At 49.5% G+C, this 16104-nt stretch overlaps 1 protein-coding gene and 1 long non-coding RNA gene across 6 annotated transcripts in view; one reads left to right on the top strand and one right to left on the bottom strand.

Moving 5' to 3' along the window:
• On the top strand, positions 4 to 11470 carry LOC102165905. The gene is made up of 2 exons (XR_299851.3): positions 4 to 363; positions 8821 to 11470. It is a non-coding gene; the product is annotated as an uncharacterized LOC102165905 (long non-coding RNA).
• The window catches only part of WDTC1 (WD and tetratricopeptide repeats 1), a 69538-nt gene continuing 63250 nt past the window's right edge, over positions 9817 to 16104 (bottom strand). For 2 of the 5 annotated variants that reach the window (XR_002344394.1, XR_002344393.1), the window contains 2 exons: positions 13706 to 15277; positions 9817 to 12298 (listed from right to left, as the gene is read on the bottom strand). Coding sequence is in view for 3 of the 5 variants with exons in the window: in XM_005656068.3 (XP_005656125.1) it covers positions 12101 to 12298; positions 13706 to 13898; positions 15100 to 15277 (569 nt within the window). In the remaining 2 variants the exon portion in view is untranslated. 5 annotated transcript variants of the gene reach the window in all.

Here is a 16104-nt window from a genome sequence, read left to right as displayed (position 1 = left end):
CCGGAGGTGCGGTCCGCCCGGCTTGGCCTCCCCCCGGGAATTGGAACCGCGTCCCTCTGGGCCCGGCCTGCCTGGCCCTGGTTCCTTCTGCGCGGACCAGCCAGAAGTGTTTGCGCTGGCACAGCACCGCTGCGGAAGGGATGCCCTCAGGCAGCGCTCAGTCTAGTGCGGGAGACCCACCAAGGACTCTGTCATTCAGTACGCTAAGGGCTCCTAAGAGGGTGGTACGGTCTCTGCTGAGCGCTTCTTAGGCGCCAAGCCTTGCCTTGATATACACTGTTTTTAATCCCCACAGTCTGTTAGACATGCGAATTTGGGTATTTCCCCAGGTTACAAGTGATATATTGACGCTTAAGAGGTGAGGTAAGTGGCCACGACTCAAACCTAAGTCTGTCTCCCCTTTGTCATTCTGTAGTCTCTCACGAGGTAGTGATAAAGGAAGGATAGACTGAAATAATGTGTGGCGTGTGTGTAGAAACAGGGAAGATTTGCCTGAAGATACTTGAGCTGTTTGCCAGGTGGCTCAGGGATGGGGTGGAGGGATGCGTGCAGCCGGGCAGAGAAAAAAAGGCCTTGCAGAACACAGTGTGCAGGAGTGTGAATATCACCTTGGCAGGATTAAATTACAAGCCTTCCATGTGATCCAATCCTTTCATTGTACAAATGGGAAAACCGAGGCTCGGGGAAGTTAAACAGTTGTCTGAGATCGCGCACTATCATGTAAAGAAGCCAGACTCAAACCTTGGATTCTTTGGGCTTTTTTACAAATGTCAAGATAGACAAAGAAAATGGAATCTGCTGGGGTAGGAAGGGGAAAATGGGGGGGGGGGAGGAAGGCAGTGGCTAAAAATCAGGCTAGAGGGAGATTTGGACAAATCCACTTAGGAAGGTTTGAGCTATGCCTTTCCGGGAAGGTTTTTCTTCCACTGAATCACGCTCTCTTAAAGTTGTTCTAAAGAAAGCCTGCTGTCCTGTTTTTAGCACCTAATGTTTCAGTGCGTTTTGAGGGGTATGTCTTTCTGTTATGGAACTCTAAGGTCCTTAATTTCCGTACCTAGCATTGTTCCTAGTGTAGAACAGATGCCCACTAGATATTTACTGATTTACTGAATGATTGAATGGGTGTTTTATAAAGGCCTTGCAGATTATCACCGCAGAAAATGATTCTAACCCACTCAAAATTCTTTGAGTATCTTTGTGCCTCTCCTGTGACCCATGTGTAGTAAGTGATCCTTGAAGGGCAACAACCAGCATCTGGCCAGGTATGGAATAGATTAGGTGTGCAGTATATGTTTGTTGAATGAATAAATTTCATCTTGAATCAATCACTATAGCTGTCTCATCTTTTCTGGATCATAGGCTCCAAGGAAGTCTATACCTTAGACATTCCTCTACCATCACTGTCAATTCATAATTCTAACAAAGGGCTGGTGGGTGCCCTTTAAACATTTATTGTATGGGTGGATGAATAAACAACCAAAGTCAGTCTTTCTTCAGGCTTGCCACAAATTTGATAGTACTAACACAATAACGTATTTAATCTGACAGTCACAGTGGCTTCCCATTGCACTTTGGATAGAACACAAATATACCACGGTTTACAAGGACCTACATCATGCCTGATTTACTTGCTTGTTCACTGTACTACTGCCACTTTGGCCTTTTTTTTCAGTTCCTCTCATGTACTATGCTGTTTCATACCCCCATGACTTGGCATACACTGTTCTCTTCTGCCTGAAATGCCTCTTCCCCCACCAAAAAAACCCTGGCTGTTATATTCCATTCACCCTGCAAGTCTCAGATTAAATGTCACTTTCTCAGAAAGCACTTCCCTGGCCTCCTGATCTAAGTTAGAAAGCCCTGGGGTTCCCTTTGTGGCTCATTGGTTAATGAACAGGACTAGGATCCACGAGGTTGTGGGTTCGATACCTGGCCTCACTCAGTGGGTTAAGGATCTGGCGTTGCCATGAGCTGTGGTGTAAGTCACAGATGTGGCTCAGATCCTGAGTTGCTGTGGCTGTGGTGTAGGCTGGTAGCTGTAGCTCTGATTTGACCCCTAGCCTGGGAATCTCTGTATGCTGTGCATGTGGCCCTAAAAAGCAAAACATTAGAAAGTCCCTGTTAATAACATACATATTTTGTGGCTTTGTATCATCCCCCAATAGGCTGGAAACTCCTTGGGGGCAGACAATGTGTTTGTTTTGTTCATTTCTGTAAACTCAGTGCCTAGTAGTGTCTAGCACATAGCATTTGCTTAGTAAGTATTTGCTAAACTGAATGAATGGCAAATACTTACAAGCTTGGCATCACATGCTAACTACATTCTGAGAGAAGGAACCTAGCTTGTCACATGCTGCTTTGCAGTGCCCCAATATTTGTTTTTTCTTTTTTTGATAGAGTTCCCAGCCCAGGGATCAGATCTGAGCCACAGCTGCGTCCTATGGAGCAGCTGTGGCAACACCGGATCCTAAACCCACCGTGCTGGGCCAGGGATCAAACCTGTATCCCAGTGCTGCAGAGACACCACCAATCCTACTGTGCCACAGTGGGAACTCCGAGTTTTTTTAAAATTCCATTTTATTTTTTTCTTTTTATGATCACACCTGTGACATATGGAAGTTCCCAGGCTACAGGTTGAATCAGAGCTGCAGGTGCTGGCCTATGCTGCACATCGTGGCAACAGCAGATCCTTAACCCACTGAGTGAGGCCAGGGATCAAACCTGCATCCTCACTGACACCATGTTGGGTTCTTAACCTGCTGAGCCACAATGGAACTTTTTAAAAATTTTTGAAATTGGAATTCTCATTGTGGCTCAGCAGTTAACAAGCCTGACTAATATCCATGAGGACACGGGTTTGACCCCTGGCCTTGCTCAGTTCCATCCCGGATCCTTGCTTAAGGATCCGGTGTTGCTGTGAGCTGTGTAGGTCACAGACTTGGCTCAGATCCTGCATTGCTGTGGTTGTGGTGTAGCTGGTGGCTGCAGCTCCAATCGGATCCCTAGCCTAGGAACCTCTGTATGCGTGGGTTCGGCCCTAAAAAGACAATTTTTTAAATTGGAAAAAAAAATTTTGCTGCACCACAGTATGTGGAAGTTCTCAGGCCAAGGACTGAAGCCATGCCACAGCAGTGATCTCAGCCACTGCTGTGACTATGCTGGATCCTTAACCCCCTGCTCCATAAGGGAACTCCTGCCCCAAGATTTTTAAGAGAATCATGGATGTTGATGGACAGGGCTCAGGAGTAGGGTCTGGCCAGAGAACCCTACCTGCTTTCCCTGTGGTCTGCACCTTCCTTCCCTTGGCTTAGGCAGCTGCAGGAGCAGGGACATGAGGAGGGCCAGCTACTTAAAGGGAGAAGCCAGTTCCTTCTGTGACACCCCTGGAGCCTTTCTCCCAGGCTTGTTCCTCATCCCGGCCTGTTGAGGGGCGCCCTCTAACATGCACGCATCACCTTGGTTCTCTAACCCAATGTAAAAGCCTCCCTGACCTGTGTCCTTGCCTCTGTCACCCATGGACAGATGGGAAATCTCCATCAAAGACTAACACTCCCTTCTGGGCTCAGAGGATCACAGCAGGGTCCTGGAAGAAGCTCCTCTAACAGAGAGCTCAGGAAAGGATTGATAGAGCTCTTGGCTGCCCCTCCCTCAACACACACCCTGACCTAAAATAGGAATGACCATCTGGATCCACTTGTAGGACTGGCTGGGGGATGAAAGGATGGCAGAGTTGGAACTGTCAAGCTGGGAATGCTTTGAGGGTAAGATGGTGCTTATCTGAAGGGTGAACTTGGGGCATGTCCTCTCTTGGTGGGAGTCAGGACACCCCCTCAGTTGGCCCCCTCTATAAGTCCCCAGGGCTCACATACATCCTTTTCCAGGCTATCTCACTTCTCATTCTGGTATTCTAGGCCCCCATGGTCTGGTCCCAACCCTTAATCTTCTTTTCCACTTTCATCTGTTACCCTTGGGACTTGCTTGGAGGTAACCTCACTGGGCTGTTTGCCCTTCAGAGAACAAGCCCTGCACTTCATACCTCAATCTTTGCTCCCACTGCTCCTTCAGCAGAGTGCCCTTCCTCTACTCTTACACTGCTTTCAAGGTTTTCAGCAAATCCTCCCTCTTTACTCCCAGAGCACGAAGGCTGTTTCTGCCTATTGAATATTCATGCATACTTGCATTAGCATTAGCTGTTTACATGTCTGTCTCCCCCAGGAGACTGTGAACTCCTTGAGAAGGGGACTGACTGGCTTCTTTGGACCCTGTAGTCAGCACGGCACCTGGCAGATAGGAAGTGCTCAAGGAATGGCAGCAGAGCTATCTGTTGACCATAGATAGTCTCCTTAAGGAATCTGGGGAAGAATCACCTCAATAATCCAGGGAAGCAGGGCTGAGCCCGGGGCAACGACAGCACAGGTTGGAGGAGTTGCTGGGTATGATGCAGTGTGTGTGTGTGTGTGTGTGTGTCTGTGGTGTGTCCACGCACACACACAGACACACACACACACACACTGTCCTCTCTTCTGCAGCCTTTCTGCTTCTGCTCCATTAATTACCTTCTCTGGCTCCTGGAGAATGGGATTCCCCCCATTAAGCCCTAAACTTAGTTTTCCTGGATGGCTCCAAACCTTTCTGTGATGGGGAGGGGAACACTGTGGCCGATATAATGCAAGAAACCATTTGAGAACAGGCTCTTATCCTTTAGATACCAGAGTTTACAAAATGACTTCCTTCTCCATTCTATTTTACAGAAAGACAAACTTACCCAAGAATATAGAAAACATAGCTAAGACCAGACTCTAAGCATTCTGCTCCCAAGTGGGCAGTAAAGCATGATGGTTAAGTATGTGAACTCAGGAGTCAGCCAGCAAGCCCAGTATTGACCCTTAGCTCTGTCAGTGGTTGTCAGACCTTAGGGAAGTAACTGAACCTGTTACAGCACCAGTTTCCTCATCCCTAAGATGGGAATTTAAAATTGCAGAGTTCTTGTAAGGTTTATTTGATAGGCTATAGCTGAACAGATCCTCGCCCAAAATGTACACTCAAAGTTGGCTATTATAGCAATTAAAACCACTCATCACCATCACAGGACCCTTAACCACTTAAAAAGCACTTTAATGTGCATAATCTCACTATGATTTGGAGCCTCCTTACAAAGCAGTGAGGTGAAGTAACCAGAGCAGGTATCAAGGCATTCATTTTCCAGATGAGAAAAATGAGCCCAGAAAGTTTCAGGAACTCTCCCAAGGTCTAAGTATATATTAGGTACAGGTGGGGTTCTGAACCTCGATCTTGGGCTATCTCTGCTGGTGACCGCTGGGTCATTAAAGAGTGACCTGAGATTCTGTGAATCACCATAAAAAGGGTGCAAGCTATGGCTTCACTAGGACCAGGACCTAATGTATAAAATAAAAAGAAACATGTCGGGTGCAGGAGGCAGAAGAACATGGCTGAACAACAGAGTGCCTCAGGCCTGCCATCATGTCCATCAAAATGCCCTCCTACCCCCACCTGCCCTGCCAGAGGCACACCATGGCAGAGTGTATGGAGGACTCACGATTTCCAGTGAAATACAATGTTCAGTGATCATGCACAACCTCCAGCATTTGCTATTCCACATCTCCCAGATAATGTGGAGGCTCCAGGAGAGCAGGGACTAATCTGTTGTGTGCATTTTCATTAAGCCAGTGCCAGGCAAAGAGAAGCTCAAAAAATATCATGACATTAAGAAAATTATTAGACCAGGAATCAAAAATTAGGGATCCAGTCCTGGTTTTGCACAATGTGGAAATAGGACTAGATCAGTGGTTGTCAGCTCTGGCTCTACATTAGAATGAATCTAGGATGCTTCAAAATAATGGATGGACTGAGCACCACCTCCCACCACAACCAACTAAAACAGAATCTCTGGGGTGGGGTATTTGTAGTTTTTAAAGTAAACTGGGAGTTCCCGTCGTGGCGCAGTGGTTAACGAATCCGATTAGGAACCATGAGGTTGCAGGTTCGGTCCCTGCCCTTGCTCAGTGGGTTAACGATCCAGCGTTGCCGTGAGCTGTGGTGTAGGTTGCAGATGTGGCTCGGATTCCGCGTTGCTGTGGCCCTGGCGTAGGCCGGTGGCTACAGCTCCAATTGGACCCCTAGCCTGGGAACCTCCATATGCCGCAGGAGCGGCCCAAGAAATAGCAAAAAGACAAAAAAAAAAAAAAAAAAAAAAAGTAAACTGGATGGTTTTGATGTATAGCCAGGGCTGGGATCCTCCGAGATAGATGATCTCTCATCAGTTTTGTTTTTTTTTTTTTTCGTTTTAAGCCCACACCTACCGCACGTGGAAGCTCCCAGGCTAGGGGGTGAATCGGAGCTGCAGCTGCTGGCCTATACCACAGTTTAACCCACTGAGCAAGGCCTGGGATTGAACCGGCATCCTCCTGAGTACTAGTTGGGTTCTTAATTAACCCACTGAGCCACAACAGGCACTCCTCTCATTACCTTTGAAAGTTCTGAGACCATAGTTAAGCATGCTCCTTAGCACAGAGACCTGTAGCAGTCCCCTGGGGCCACACCTACCCTCCCCCCCCACAAATACTGGGATTCCAATTCTAATGTCTGTTTTGCTATACATTCACTGTGCAGGCTTATCTGACTGAGCCCCAGGCTCTCAACAAGCAGGGCTGAGTCACACACTCGGAAACACATTAAAAATGGAGCACCATGGGTCTTTTTACTGTCTATGGTTTTGCTTTTTCCAGAATGTCATATAGTTGGAATCATTCGGTATGGCTTTTAGATTGGCTTCTTTCACTAAGCAATATGTATTTGAAGACCTCTATGGCTTAGTGGCATGACTGTTCATTTCACTGAATAATATTCCGTTGTATAGCTGTAACAGTTTGCTAATCCAGTCACCTTCTGAAGTACTTCTTGGTTGCTTCCAGTTGCGATTACTTATAAAGTGGCTGTAAGCATTCATGTACATGTTTGTGTATGGCCATGAGTTTTCGAGTTAACTCATTTGGGTAAATACTAAGGAGAGCAACTGCTGAATCCTATAATAATATACTATATTTAATTTTGTAAGAAACTGCCAAACTGTCTTCCAAAGAGGCTTGTCCCATTTTGCATTCTCAGCAATGAGAGTTCCTGTTGCTCCACATCTTTGACAGCATTTGATATCATCACCCTAATAGGTGTGGAGTGGTATTTTACTGTTGATTTAATTTGTAATTCCCTAGTGAAATAATGCTGGACACCTTTTCATGTGCTTATTAGTCACTACATATCCTCTTTGGGGAGGTGTCTACTCTGATCTTTAGCCCATTTTTCTCATTGGGTTGCTTGTTTTCATATTGTTGAGCTGTAGGAGTTCTTGTATTTTCTCTGTCTTTGGCTTTTCTTTTCTTTTTTTTTTTTTTTTTTTTTTTTGGCCACACCAGAGGCATATGGAGGTTCCCAGGCTAGGGGTCGAATCAGAGCTACAGCTGCCAGCCTACACCACAGCTCACTGCAATGCCAGATCCCCAATCCACTGAACCAGGCCAAGGATCGAACCTGCAACCTTATGGTTCCTAGTTGGATTCGTTTCTGCTGTGCCAAAGTGGAAACTCCATCTTTTTCATTCTCTTAACAGTGATTTTGTAGAGAAGCTTTTGATGAAGTCCAACTTATCAATTTTTTCTTCCATTGATTGTGCTTTTGATGTTGTGCCTAAAAACTCCTTGCTAACCCAAGGTCACCTAGATTTTTCTCCTGTTATCTTCTTGTGTTTTACATTTAGTTCTATGATCCATTTTGAGTTAACTTTTGTGAGTGGTGAAAAAATCAGTGTTTACATCCCTTTTTTTGCATGTACATGGGCAGTTGTTCCAGCACCATTTGTCGAAGACTTTCCTTTCCTTGCTCCATTGGGTTCTGCTCCTTTGTCAGAAATCAGTTACCTATATTTAATGTGGATCTACTTCTTGATTCTCTTAATTCACTCCACTGATCTACTTGTGTGTGTGTATACACACACATATATATTTTTTTGCCAATGTCACAGTCTTGGTTATGGTAGTTTAATGAGTAGCTTTAGAAGTCTTGAGGTCGGGTAGTATCAATACTCTTTGTTTTCTTTGATTTTATTATTTGTGTTGGCTATTCTGGCTCTTTGTCTCTCTATATAAACATTAGAATCCATTTGTTAATATTCACGAAGTAATTTGCTGGGATTTTGATTGCGATTTTGCTGAAGCTAAGGACCAAGCTGGGAAGAAATGACATCTTAATAATATTGAGTCTTCCTTTCCATTGAGCATTTATTCATTCGTTTTGATTTCCCTTGATTTCTCTAATCAGAATGTTATTGTTTTCTTCATATAGATCTTGTACAGATTTTGTGAGATTTATTTTTAAGAACTTAGTACTTTTTTTTTTTTTTGGTGCTAATGAGGACTGAATAGGTGGGGCACAGATTTTTAGGGCTGTGACATTAATCTTTATGACACTGTGGATACATGATACTATGCTTATGTCAAAACTCACAGAACCGTACAAAGAACGAAGCTTAATGTAAACTATGGACTTTTAGTTAATGTGTCAGCATTGGTTCATTAATTGTAGCGAATGTACCACACTAATGTAAGATGTTAATGAAAGGGAAAACTGAACCAGGGAGGAGGGGGCAGTATATGGGACTCTATACTATCCTGTCAATTTTCTGTAAGCCTAAAACTGCTCTAAAAAAGTCTAACTCTAGCCCTATTTAAAAAAAAAAAAAAAAAGTACTCATTCCAAATGAAGTGGAGCCCCTGGTGAAGTCTTCCAATGGTTCCTTCTTGTTTACAGGATCAAGCCTGCAGTCTCTCTTCAAGCAAAGGAAGTCCTCCACAGCTTGGCTGCTTCTGAAGTCCATGGGCCACTCTACCCCTCTATAACATAACACAGCTGCATGGACTGCCTCAGGGTCCACGAGGGCCTCTGGGGATTGCTCCCTTGGCCTGGTAAATCGTCTCTTCCTGGCCTGGTCTTGGAAATGTCTTGAAGAAGGTTCTGAAGATTTCAATTTGGTAACAGAGAAATGATACCAGCCCACAGCACCTGCTTCATCACATCACCTGTTGTGCTTCTGACAGTGTCTCTTCCCTGTCTGTCTCCTGTACTGAAACTGAGCTTATTACCCTGCTGGCTTGAGCCTGGTTCTTTCCAAATGTACAAAGAATGTAATCACAAAATTTCTCTAGGGAAATTCTTGTTCCCACGGTACTGAACCATAGTTTCCAAACTGTGCATTAAGGCACCTTAGGGTACCAAAGCAAAGCAATAGGGAGCACAGTAGGATATTTAAACTTTGAGAGATACTCAGCATCTGTTGGCTACCAAGAGAACTACTAGCTCAAGGTGGATCGGAGTTTCATCATTAGATCGCACTACATTCCTCTGGTTATGGCATCTTTGAGAAGCTGTCTTTTTAGTGGTTGCTGTGATACGAAGAAATGAAAATCAATGTGGAACAGGAAATGAGGGTGGCAGTGTCCAATCTGATTAGAAAAGCTGATAAGTTTTATAGCGCTCAACAAGCACAAAGATTCCATTAGTTATTGTGATTATTTAAGAATGAACAAAAAGTTTCTTCTAACTTGTATGTATTATTGTTTTTAAATGACTTAAGTTGGTAGGACCTAGATTCTTAAAGAGATTTGGGCTTAACTAACAAACTGAAATGTTAGGTATTTCTTTTGGCTTGGGGGGTGTTCCACAAAAAACTACAAGACACTAATGGTTCAGCGTGAGCTGAGAAAGTCTGGTCTAAGAAATCCTCTAAACCAGGGCCAATCAAGAAACTGCAGGTTGTGAAATCAATTTAGTGGGTTATAATCAACATTTTTTCTCCTTAATAAAATAGAATGGCAAATAGAACACACTGAATGTAGCAAGGGTAAATACTGTATAAAACTTATGTTCATTATATACATACAAATTAGCATGGGTCTCATGGATCACAGTGTAAAATGTATATTTCTTATTTGGATTCCAATTTTGAAAGTTTGAAAAAGACACTAAGACTCCAACCTCCTTATTTTAGAGATGAGAAAACAGCCTAAAGAGTGAAAGCTGATTACTGCAAATCACAGTCACTGGAGCTGTGCTCTGCACTTGGCCCTGCCAGCCGGGGTGGCCACTATCCACAGGACCCTCCTAGGCAGGCCTGCCTATTCCACCCAGCAGAGGTGTGGTTAATCAGTCACAGAGCCACAGAGGCAAGAGAGATATCCTCACTTTGATCCCGAGACCCATTTGCACCCCACAAATGTCACCAGCCACACCTAGAACAAAATGGTTTTAATCAATTGCGTCACCCTCACTCTTCTGGGAGCGGAGCAACAAAAAGGCTCGGCTCCTGCCCCCAGAGGACAGTAAGGCTTATGTGTCTCTCCACACTGCAGGGCCCAGGCTGGGCTGGCAGAGGGCAGGAGGCAGGGAGAGAGGGTGGGAGGCAGGGAGAGAGGGAGTGGCAGGTGGCTCGAACAGAGGAAAGCAAAGGGGCCCCTGCTGGTCCTTGGGCCCCAGGGCCCAGCTCCAGTGCTCTCGCTCTCCCCTCCCGGCTGGAGAAAGGTCGTGGAGAAGATACAGGGGAGCAAGTCCCAGCAGCAGGAGAAGCAGCAGCAGCTGTTTCCTTCACCAATAAATATACTTCATTACCAAGCTAGAAAGAGGGGTGGGGAGAGGGATGGGGTAGGGAGGAAGGGGGAGAGGCTGCCACCTGTGTTGCTGGGATTAAAGCAATGACGAGCTGGGGCCAGACCCCCCACCACTATCTCTGCCACCCCCTCACTCCTCATCTTCTTAAAACTGTGAAAAAGCTTTTACACGGCCCTGCTGTCTCCAGGGCTTCTCTGAAGCCTGACTGAGAGGAGGCACCTGGCAGAGAAAGGGGGGGAGGGAGGAAGGGAGGGAAGGAGGCCGCTTCTCCCCAGAGGCTGCAGCTGGAGGGCTGGAACCAAGTGAGTGCTGAGGGGACTGGGGAGGGAGAGGGGAGGAAGGATGAACCAACTACCAGGAGCAGCTCTGGAGTTGAGAGCCAAGGGGGCAAAGGGGGAGGCTTGGTGAATGGTGGGGTGACTGCTGCATCCAGTGTAAAGCTCACGCTGCTGAGGAGGGAGGGGGCTGAGTTAGGGACCTTCCCATCGAGCGGCTCAGGAGACCCACCCCCCTTCCCCCAGAGCAGCAGGGGCCAGAGAAAAGCCATCACTTCTTTGGTCTTTGTGGCGGCTCAGCATGTGGGGTGGGAGGGAGGGCAGAGGGCCTGGAAGGCCCCTAGCAGGGAGTGCCACCTCAGCGAGTAGGCCTGGCTGGGAGCTCTGGCAGAAAGGTCACAGTGAGGCCGAAGAGCGCCCAAGGGAGGGTGGTCCTCCAGAGTCTGGGAGGGCTGGACAGATAGGTGGGGTATGGTGCGGTGCCCCACCCTCTGCCAGGGCCCTTGGGAAAGGTGGAGCCCCCAGAGGTGGCCAGTGAGAGCCTACACAGGACCCAGAGCCAGTGCCCGGGAGGAGGGCAAGGAGGCTGTACTGCAAGGAGGCAGTGGCCTGGTCCAGCCCACTCCAGGGCTCCCTTCCTTCCTTCTGCTTCCAGCGTGACAGTGGCTCTGGAGGGAGAGGGGGACCCTATTCTTTTTCAGAAGCTTCCCTGAAGACCAGGAGGGAGCTAGCCTTGCCGGCCAGGGGCAGGAGTGGCAACAGGTCAAGGCTAGTCCTTATGGACTGGGAATTCCACTCCCCTTCCTGCTGCCAACTGAGGGGAGGGCAGTCCTTGAAGACAGCTTCAGCCCTTGCCTCCCCACCAGAGGCGGGCCAGAGCTCTCCAGGGACATGGAAGTGGGAGGTGGGGGCATATAGAGGGGCTTCCCCTCCTGCTCAGGGCTGGGGCCAGTCAAGGGGCAATCTGCCCCAAAGTCCGAAAGCTAGCAAGTTGCAGCATCCCCCATCCCCAATGCCAAACTAACAAACAAAACAGGGAAATGAAAAAATGGGGGAAAGGGGAAGACAAACCAAAATGGAACCCCCTGACCTCCTGCCTGGTGTGGAGGATCCAGCCAACAACAGGGGCTGGGGACCAGGGCCAGGAGGGTCTAGCTGGGCCGGCACTGCACCTGGCCCTCGGAGCTGTCCTCATCGTCGGAGGCCCCGGCACCCCCACTGCTCAGGCCTGTGATCCGGTAGCCCATGTTGAGCAGCATCACCTCCAACGGGTCTGCATTCATGCGCCGCTGGTTGGCCTGTGAAGCGCCCTCCATGTCCTCCACAACCCGGCCTGTGAGGTCTTCACTCTGGCGGGGAGGGACACCAGGAGACACTTGAGTGGGAGGCACACATACTGCTGGGAGTTATGTGCAGGGGACACACACACACACACACACACACACACACACACACACACACACACAGCTATATACATGGAGAGGGTAACCCTAACCCTAACCCCAACCCCAACCCCAACCCAGGAGGTGTCTACGGGTACACCCACGTGTGTAAATGGGGAGAGGGGAATGCATCCTGGGATCTACCCCCCCAACACACACACCAGGATGTATGTGAGGGAGATGACACATCATGCGGGGCCACACATACTGGGGGGACCCACGTGATAACACACATTGTGAGGGGAGACAACACACTGGGATACACAGGGGAGAACACACAGAGCAGGATATACATCGGAGTCCCTGCACCGGAAGACAAGGAGGAGAGACCACATCCAGATCTACGGGGGGTACAGACCGCGCAGGGTCATAGAAGGGGGGAGGGTTCACACGAGGATATGCTGGGCACACACACTAGACGCCGGGGGGGTGGAGGTATAGACACAGTGTGCCCCCCACCCTGCCAACTCTTCTGTTGCCACGCCTCCAAGTGATTCCTTTATCCTCCCTACAAGGGAGGGTCCTGTTGGGCTCCTCTTTAAAATTCATAGGCAATTGCCCCTGCAATTAGATATCCCTCTCTTCTGTTTTACCAGCTGGGAAGGGGGAGGGTGGAGCGAAAAGCAGGGGCAGCCTCAGCAGGGCCCACCTGGCTACCCACACTGGGAGTGCAGGGGAGCACGCTGTCCTAAGTGTCCCTGTGGGCCAGACACACCACAGGCCTCACTTCTTTAACCCTCGAAACAACCTTCTGAGGGGGTGCTGTCATTCCCATTCTAACGCACACCTGATAGACACCAGGCTCAGAGATGGATGAGTCCCTCAGGCAGTGAGTCAAGGGACCAGGATTCAAACTCAGACTCTAAAGCCTACATACTTTTCCTGTGTCTGAGGGCCTGGCCTCTGCCCAGCTTCTGGGGAACACAAGGCAGCCGTCTATGAGGACAAGGTGCCTAGGGAGCCTCTGAGGTATTGTTCCCATGAGGTGGATGGAGCTGCTCTGGGTGCCTCCCTGCCCTCCTGCAGCCAGGCCTCCGTTACTGTTTCCCACATGCGAGTCTCACCTTGGCAGCAGCTGGCTCAAGGATATGCCCCTGGAAGCGCTCACTTCATCTGGAGCTTCCGGAACTTGCTGGCTCCTACCCTGATGCTTCCCTGGGCCCTGGGGTAAGAGCTCACTCATCCCAGCAGCTTCCAGCCTCTGCATGACTCATGCCCCTTCCCAACCCTCACGGGCTCAGCTGGAGGTCTCGCCCAGAGCCCATCCTTCCCCTCCTCCCCATCTGGCTTCTGTCACCCTGTCTGCATCCTCACCTCTGGCCGGGGGTTCCAGAGCCGCACAACAGGGTCGATGCCACTGGTGGCCAGGAAGCAGTAGCTGGGGTGCGGCTGCAGGCAGTTGACGATGGACTCGTCCCCCTGGAGCACGCGGACCAGGTTGGTGGTCTCCTTTTCCCAGATGAAGAAGGAGCCATCGTCAGAGCCACTGACGATGTACTGAGCGTTGCTGGCAGGGGGGCAAAGGGCAGGGAGGTCAGGTGGGGTACCGCCCTGCAGCCTCAAGTAGAGGCTGTGTGGCTCAGGGAAACGGGGAGCAGGGACTTCTGGAGCCACTCGGCGTCTTCACCTGACTCAGAATTCCCTCGTACACAGTAATCCCCTCCATACTACAGAGCCCTGTCACTGTCACTCGGGGTCAGGGACTGCCCGGGTCCCTCTAACTCACTCTCCTCCACAGTATCTGATAAGCTCCTGGGTGCCAGGACCAGATCCTACATCTCTTGGGCCTCTGAAACACTTTTTTTTTTTGGTCTTTTCAGGGCCATACCCGCGGCATATGGTGATTCCCAGGCGAGCGGTCTAATCGGAGCTACAGCTGCTGACCTACGCCACAGCCATAGCAACACAACGCCAGATCCAAGCTGCATCTGCGACCTACACCACAGCTCACAGCAACGCTGGATCCTTAACCCACTGAGCCAGGCCGGGGATTGAACCCGCAACCTCATGGTTCCTAGACGGATTTGTTCCTGCTGCGCCACAATGGAAACTGGCCCCCCGCCCCCGCCTTTTCTTTTTGTTTTGTGGAAACACTCTGGCCTAAGACAAGGCTCAGCAGCCCGAGCCTTCCTGGATCCAGACCCCCCAACTCCTAACCATCTGCCCTCACACCACGGCCATTAGAAGGGCTCCTGATGGAGAGTCCTGATTTGCATTCATGTATCTCACCTACCCAAAGAAAGCACATCACCCACAAAGGCGGGTTAGAGGTGATGGTGTCTGAGACATGGGCTCTGTCCCTCAGTACTGGGGCCCAGTTCCAGGCACAAAAGACTGCCAAGACTGCCAGCCTCTGAGGGCGTTTGTCTCTACCCTCAGCAGGGGAAGGCCCCAAGCAACCAGATAAAGACACCAAGCTCTGACACATGGAGACCGGGGTGGGGAGGGGGTTAAGGAGGAGGCCGGGCAGCGTGCTGGGCGCTTTCTGGGTTACCTCGTTAGTCCTCCTTATGGCCCCTGAGGTGGGGAAAGCTGGCATCATTTTATAGATGAAGAAACTGAGGCCCACAGAGGTGAAGCCATTTGCCCAGGGGTACAGAGGTAAAGCTGGGATCTGAGACTCTTTTCTGAAAGCATTATGTCCCCATGTCCCCCCAACCTCCAACTGCCAACTGGGCTGTGCCCTCCTCCTCTTCAGTGCCTCGGACCTGCCAAAGAAATTGGCCTCCTTGATATCCGTGGTGGTGTTGCAGTGGCCACAGTAGCGGAACTGATAGTCGTAGCTTCGCTCCCGCAGCACCATCTCATCCTCTGAGATGGAGTCTTTGCGGCTCGTGCTGCGGAGGCGGACAGGGCCGCCGCCACCACCAGCTCCCTTCTTCTCTTCTGGGGGCAGAGAACAAAGGAAGATAAGAGGCCTGTTCACCTCTCCCCTCCCCACCCTTGACCCTGTGTTCAGTCCAAGTAGTAAGCAGCACAGGGCTACCTGCCTCTACCCCTCCCCAGGAAAACTGTGAGCACTGTGCGGAAGAAGCACTGTGGATCCTGCCCTTGAGGGTGTTCAAGAGGAGACCTCTGATGCCAGGAGGGCTTGGCGCAGGTCCTGAATAATGTCTGGAAGCCCCAAGAATGCACAGGCCCCAGGTCTGTTTCTGTGGAGGTGAGAGGCAGGGAGGAGAGAGTGGAACACTGCCAAGAGAGCTGGAGGGGCTAACTTTTCTAAATAGATCCACCACTCTGAAGGCAGGAAGGTCCAAGCTCTCCTTCTCTAGCACACAAGTTATCATGGATCCCAACGGAGGTACTGACGTGTTAGGGGCCTTGGGTAAATCTTACCACTATTGCCAGTGACTTGTTCCTGCCTGCTTCAGGGGTCTGGCATGTGCTGGCCCCTGTGCCAGGAGGCAGGAACTCTTGACTCCCACAGCTCTACTACATATCAAGCTAACTCTTCCTCTCCAAGCTCAAGATCTCAGCCTGTACGTCTCTTCCTCAAAAACCCCAGACAGCCACCAACCCCCCTCCTGCCCCCCCGCCTCCCCCATCTACATCTTATCAGGTCCCCAGGACATCCTCTGTTTTTCCTTCACTGCTTGGTTCCTTCACTAGGCTATAGACTCATGAGTACAGAAGTTCCATTCGACTTGTTCCCAGATGTGTTCCCAGGACCTAGCACAGTACCTGGCACTATTCAGACAAAGGAATCAATCCGT

The sequence above is a fragment of the Sus scrofa genome, chromosome 6 (genome assembly GCF_000003025.6).
Source record: "Sus scrofa isolate TJ Tabasco breed Duroc chromosome 6, Sscrofa11.1, whole genome shotgun sequence".
Lineage (NCBI taxonomy): Eukaryota > Metazoa > Chordata > Mammalia > Artiodactyla > Suidae > Sus > Sus scrofa.
This window is presented reverse-complemented; position numbering and strand designations above follow the sequence as displayed.